Source organism: Ailuropoda melanoleuca, chromosome 6, assembly GCF_002007445.2.
Source record: "Ailuropoda melanoleuca isolate Jingjing chromosome 6, ASM200744v2, whole genome shotgun sequence".
NCBI lineage: Eukaryota > Metazoa > Chordata > Mammalia > Carnivora > Ursidae > Ailuropoda > Ailuropoda melanoleuca.
Window position 1 is genome coordinate 15,663,261 of NC_048223.1, and position 6,726 is coordinate 15,669,986.

Sequence of the window (6,726 nt, forward strand, 5' to 3'; positions counted from 1 at the left end):
CAAGAAGTAGCCTTGAGTTTTTATTACTGTTCCCAAGAAGCCTGAAGCTGGGTAGGCTATGGTGGGAGGAGCTCTGACCCAGCAGCCAAAAGATGCTGACCTCAAACAGCCTCTGTGGGATTACTCCTCTATGAAACATTGTGGTCGAATTAGAGAAGTGATTCTCAGACTTCGCTGCACATTAGAGTCAACCGATCAACTGAGGAGTTTCTAAAAATCCCAATATCCAGGTCATACCCTAGATGAATTAAATAGGAACCTCTGTCTGGGAGACAGACATCGATATTTTTTAAAGCTCTCCAAATAATTTCAATGTTTAGCCAAGACTGAGACCCATTGGTTTAAATGCTTAGTTAAATGTTTAGATAAATGTTTAGAGATACTCAACTCTAAACACTCTATGACATTTCCTTAATGTATTTAAACAGTGTTTTGGTCGAGACAGAAGCAACACATGTGGTCTCTGGCTCCAAACAGAAGAGCCATCCACTCTTGCAAGAGAAGGGGGTGGAGTACTGGAGCAGTGACTAGAGATGACTTTGTCTTCCACCCAACCCCCTCTTCACCTTCTCCTTTGGTGCTCTTTAGAAAGTAGGGCTCCCTATGTTTAAGACCACTCATAAGAAGGCTCAATCCCAGTATATCCAGCTGATAAAATAATCAAATTTGGTATCAGCACTTCCAGAGGAATCCTGTCTTCCCAACCCCGCTGATTCAGTTTATCGATTGCAAGATTATTTTCTACTTCCTTAGGGGGAGGCTGAGAAACTCAGGGGCTGGCTTCCAAGTGTCTCTGGGCTCTCTTCAGCATCTTTAAGCTCATGTATTCGTCTGTTCCCATGCACAGCTCTTATGCATTAATAAAGCCAAACAGGGCAAAAAAAAAGATCAAAACGGGCAATTTTATACAATTCTACAGTTACTAGTCACTAGAGGTGACTTGGTCATGATCAGAAATTATTGAAGTTTACCTTTAGTGCCTCGCCTTTCACGATCAAAACACATTTTAGACATTTTAGTTTCTTGGTAATTGTGCAAAATTCTCTCCCAGATCTGAGTAACTGAGGTAGTTATATGGTTTCAATGTATTACAAACTCCACATAGTTTCCCTTAAGACTCATCAGCAATCTTTAGCTGAAAATCCAACCAACCTGAGTGAGTTGGCCAAATCCTTGAGGCCATGAGGATTCCTTGATGGGGTCGTTAGGGAAGGTTTCAATGGGACTTCGGTCTCCATGCCTAAACACCTGAAAAGAGATTGAGACAGTAACGTTACAAATTTCACTTAGGTGTTTTGTCTCAGCTCATCCTAATAGATTTTCTTCTAAACCACTGGTTCTCCACCTTGGGATGTGGTCAGTGCATCAGGATTTTAAGACCTCCCCAGGTAAGGGGAGCCTGGGTGGCTCAGGTCATGATCTCAGGGTCCTGGGATTGAGCCCTGTGTTGGGCTCCCTGCTCAGCGGGGGGAGTCTGCTTCTCCCTCGCCTTCTGCCTCTCCCCCTGCTCATGCTCTCTCATTCTACTCTCTCTCAAAAAATTTTTTAAAATCTTAAAAAAAAAAAAGAACTTCCCAGGTAAATCTCAGGTTAAGAACCCCTGTTTTAAACTCACTAACACTTTCCTGTGTTTCAGGTAATTTAAGTAACAAGTCTGTCATTCATTAGAAAGCAGGGGAGCCACGCACTGACACTGGTTTTTATATTGGGTCAAGAAGGAACACAAAGCTTAGCAGATCACTTTATTGCAGGCGGACTCTGATGAGAAGTATTCTTCCTTAATTATGGTGTTAAAATTTTTACATATGATAAAAAGAGTAGCTTTTAAATGCCACATATAGTTTGTGACCATCTTGAGCCAATGATTCATTAGTTTTTAGGAGATTAGAGACAGGATTTATGGAGATGGAGATTAGAAAAGCTAATTCTTAATACTCTAAGAACATACTTCTGGATTTGTATGCATGTCATGCTATTTTGATTGCACATTTTCCTCTTTGGGGAGAGTAGTCTGGACTTTCAAAACCTTGGTATTTTCTGACTCCAGGGTGCTTTCTGAATAAAATACCAAACCAAATACAAAGCAAAAGATAAGACATGAAAAACACTCAAGAAATCCAAGATGCAGTCTATACTGATGCCAGCAAACCATTTTAACACAGAGGAGGGCCGCATAATCTCCTGCATTATCTGAGATTTCCTGCCCTTGTCATCTACACTACCCGGCTAAGATGTTCCAGTACACACAGAATAAGGAAGAGCCCTAAATTGTAGCCTTCTTTCAGATCAGAGTCCAAGAAAGTGAGGGAGGCTTATAGGACTTGGGTTGTGTCTCTGGTGTCTAAAGAAAACTTATCTTTTGGTCCCCTAAACTGGTGAGAAATAAAAATCGCAGTAGGACAGGCTACAGCAAACAGAGGCCATGGTGCAGAGGATCTTAAGAAATCATTTTGGTCAGGTAAGAAACTGCTGTCATGAATGGTTCCTTCATGGCTGGAAGAAAGGCTGCATAATCTGAGAAATTATCAAGGCTAATCATTAGTGCTCTTTCTTTGGAGGGGGGGCGGCAAACAAAGAGGGAGATGCAGGCTTCCTGCTGAGCAAGTGAGGCTCAATTCCAGGACCCTGAGATCGTGACCTCAGCTGAAGGCAGACGCTTAACCGAATGAGCCACCCAGGTGCCCTTCATTAGTGCTCTTTCTATAATCTAAACATATTTTTGACTTTTTACATCCCAGGTAATTATGCAAAATACTTTTCTAGATCTGAGTTACCTAAAATTGTTATGTGGTTTCAATAGAGTATAAAACCTACAGTGTTTAGTTTCCAGGGCATCTCAACCTCAGCCCTGTTGACATTTTGGGCTGGATAAGTCCTTGTGAGGGGCTAGCCTGTTGCTGTACAGTGTTTAGCAGCATGTCGGGCCTTTGCGCACGGGATGCCAGCAGCTTTCCCTAATTGTGACAACTAAAAAATTCACCAGACACCGCCAAATGTGCAGTAAGGGGCAAAATCATCTCTGGTTGAGAACTCCTGAGTTAGCCAAAGGGAAGTCAGATGAGAGACACTGTGGTAAAATAATTTACAATGCTTCCTATCAGCCTATAACCACAATAACTCCTCAAGGTTTTTTGAATGCTTCCTGTGCCCTAGAAACTGTGCTAAGTGCTTCTCATAATTTAATCCATTCATCAGTTCTACAAAGCATTTACGATTATTATCGTTATTTCACAAACAAGGAAATTAGCCCTAGTTAAGTGACCTCCCCAAGGTCATACAGCGTGTAAGTGGCACAGCAGAGATCCAAACACAGTGTGCCTCCAATGCCAGCATTCTTTTTTTTTTAATTTAATTTTATTATATTATGTTAATCACCATACAGTACATCCCCAGATTCCGATGTAAAGTTTGATGCTTCATTAGTTGCATATNATCCAAACACAGTGTGCCTCCAATGCCAGCATTCTTAACCAGTGTAAGAGACTCATTTCTCTGCTAAAACACACCCCTCGGCATCCCACCAGTGGGTGATCTGGGATCTGGGGCTTCTTTATAAACTCTAGTCTTTTCCTCTAAGATTGGAAGCTCTGCATGTTGCGAGAGGGGGTGGTGTTGCACTAGAGGAAAACCTTGATGTAACAAACATTCCCAAATACTATTTAAAAATANCTTTATCCCTTTCTTCCCCTACCGAACATCCTAGTTCTTATGTTCCATAGATGAGAGAAATCATATGATAATTGTCTTTCTCTGCTTGACTTATTTCACTTATCAATGCCAGCATTCTTAACCAGTGTAAGAGGCTCATTTCTCTGCTAAAACACACCCCTCGGCATCCCATCAGTGGGTGATCTGGGATCTGGGGCTTCTTTATAAACTCTAGTCTTTTCCTCTAAGATTGGAAGCTCTGCATGTTGCGAGAGGGGGTGGTGTTGCACTAGAGGAAAACCTTGATGTAACAAACATTCCCAAATACTATTTAAAAATATAACTGAGATTTGCATCTAAATGACAATATAGCTTGGGGAGAAAAATAAGCGTGGTCCCCTTAGAGGAGGGTTATTTAAACAGCAGAGTCCTGGGGCATAATCACAGGCTTAAACAAGCTTTCTTACTCTGTCCTTACAGGTCAGGAATAATTGTACCCCCCTCTGTTGCAGTAGGTTTTAAGGGTTTTTGAGGTATGGCTCAAACATGCTGTGAGCTCTTCAGAAGGGGTGTCCCCCAGAGACAATTAATAAACCGACTCCTCCCTGCCCCCGGACGCTGGAAATCAGTATGTGTGCGTGTGCATACGCTTGCCCGTGTGCAGATCAGTGAGTGCCTTCAAGTGCACACATGCCATTCTTGAGCTCCTGGAGTTTCAGCTGGAGCCTTTGGACTGAGCTTAGGTGCTCTTTTAAGCCTGTGGTAAGGCAAACTTCTTAACTGCTGCTCTGCCAGATTTGTAACTTCTGTTCTCAGTTCAGCAATCATATTCTGTGAAATCCTTTACAAACCTAAACATATAGGGTCAGCAGTAGGACTATTTTGCAGTCCTAGTGGTAATTGCCATAGGAAGACATCCAGGATAACAACCCCTTATGTGGGTGCAACCCTCCATGGTTTTATACAGTCTTTCCCCCACTCTCTCTTTTAATTCTCACAACTCTCGCGAGGCCAGGACAAATTGATTGATATCCGGATTGATATCCTGAACAAAGAAGGAAACTGAGGTTCAAAGAGATTGAATGAGCCGTCCAGACCCCCTCGTTTTCATGATTTCCCCCACCACATCACATTATCCTTTTAGATCACAGGTAGCTTTTTTTTAAAAAAAGAACATGGTTTGGTACTCTCATGAATGATCCTTCTCCATCGAGACTACTGAGCAGATGTGGCTTGTTACATCATCCAACCTGATCTGGCCATGCCCACCTTGATGTTACTAACCTACACTCTTGCTAAACATGTTTAGCCATAGAGCCCCTGCTGTTCCATCCAATACATTGCTTCAGTCTCAGCGTGGTGATGTTCTATCTGCCTGGAATATCCTACTTCTGTTTCTAATCCTGGCGGTCACTAAATTCAGCTCCCTCCTGAAAAAGGCAACCAAGAGAGGACTCCCTTGACCTCTCATACGCACCATACTTACTATTCTTTCTCTAAAAAGTTATAAATAATGATTCTTTAAGGGTTTTCTGTGGGACACTCTGGAAAAAGAAAGAGGTGGATTCTGTGGTCAAAGTTTAGGAAATATAGTTTACTACTAGATCATGTCCTTTAAAGCCATGTTAAAATATTATTATTATTTTTAAAAAGATTTTATTTATTCATTTTAGAGACAGCAAGAGAGAGAGCACGAGTGGAGGGGCACAGGGAGAGGGAGAAGCAGACTCCTCCCTGAGCAGGGAACCTGATGTGGGACTTGATCCCAGGACCCTGGGATCATGACCTGAGCCAAAGGCAGATGCTTAACCGACTGAGCCACCCAGGTGCCCACATATATTAGAATATTAAAGACTGAGGAGTCCTACCTTTCGAGACCTGAAATACAGTGTAACCCTTGTTCTGTTCCCCAAACTGATTTGACTATTGAAACCCATTTTTTACAAGCAACTCCTGTTAACAACTCGTCAAACTAGCGTTCCCTGGGACACACATTGATAAACCTGTTTTAAAAGATTGTGTGATAACTCTGTTCATGAGACAGAACAAGAAGCAAGGACAGTTTCCTGCTCTTTTTGCCAAGAATGGCTTTTCAGAATTGGGAAAGATTTCTTTTCCTTGGATCACGGAGAAACAGCGAGGAAACTACCTGCTGATTATGAGTTAAGTCTGTACACCCAACCTCTCCGGGGAGATCTCAGCATGTACTGGCTTGCATGCACACAGCAGGAATGGAATACGTGTAGTGATTGGGAGCCTAGCCTCTTTGATCATACAGCCTGGATTCAAATCCTGGCTACACCACGGTTACCATGTAACTATGGACAAGTTGCTTAACCTCTTTGTGTCTCAATTTCTTTATCTATAAAATAAAGATAGTATGGTTTTTCTAAAACTTTATAGAACAGTTGCCAGATGTAGCAAACCAAATTACAGGATGCCCAAATATTGCACAAAACATACTTCATGCTATGAAATTATTTGCTGTTTATCTGAAATTCAAATTTAACTGGGTATCCGGTGTTTTCTTAGCAACCCTACTTTACAGTGTTGTTGGGAGGATAATGTGACATTCCCCATATTGAACTCTCAGAACAGTGCCTGGCATATAATAAGCATTGAGTAATGATTGGTTACTGTTACAAATGTTACCACTTTGATCAGAGGCCCCTTTCTTTTATTCCAGTTCTAATAATTTTCTAAGGATTTGCCTGGGTATATAATTTAACCATTTACAATCAAATATTCTCCATAATCAATAAAAAGGAGAAAGTATTTCATCGCTTAAGTCCTTAGAAAGATATTGTTTTGTAAGGGCCAAAAAAGTTGTATTTAATTGCCCTTCCTCTACCATTAATGGAAGAAAGCCTTGGTAGGAAAAATCGCTAGTATTAGCCTTGTCTGATAATTGTTAATCTTTTTACCTCCAAGAGAGCTATCCTTGTAAGGTTTTCTTTTTTTCTTCTCTTTTCTTTTCTTTTCTCTTCTTTTTTTTTTTTTTAAAGATTTTATTTATTTATTCGACAGAGATAGAGACAGCCAGCGAAGAGAGGGAACACAAGCAGGGGGAGTGGGAGA

At 41.3% G+C, this 6,726-nt stretch overlaps 1 protein-coding gene across 1 annotated transcript in view; it reads right to left on the minus strand.

The window, feature by feature from the left end:
- The window catches only part of ACP3 (acid phosphatase 3), a 45,470-nt gene that overhangs the window by 37,398 nt on the left and 1,346 nt on the right, over positions 1 to 6,726 (minus strand). The window contains exon 2 of the mRNA XM_002926252.4: positions 1,153 to 1,248. Within this exon, the coding sequence (XP_002926298.2) occupies positions 1,153 to 1,248 (96 nt within the window). The remainder of the gene's footprint in view (positions 1 to 1,152; positions 1,249 to 6,726) is intronic.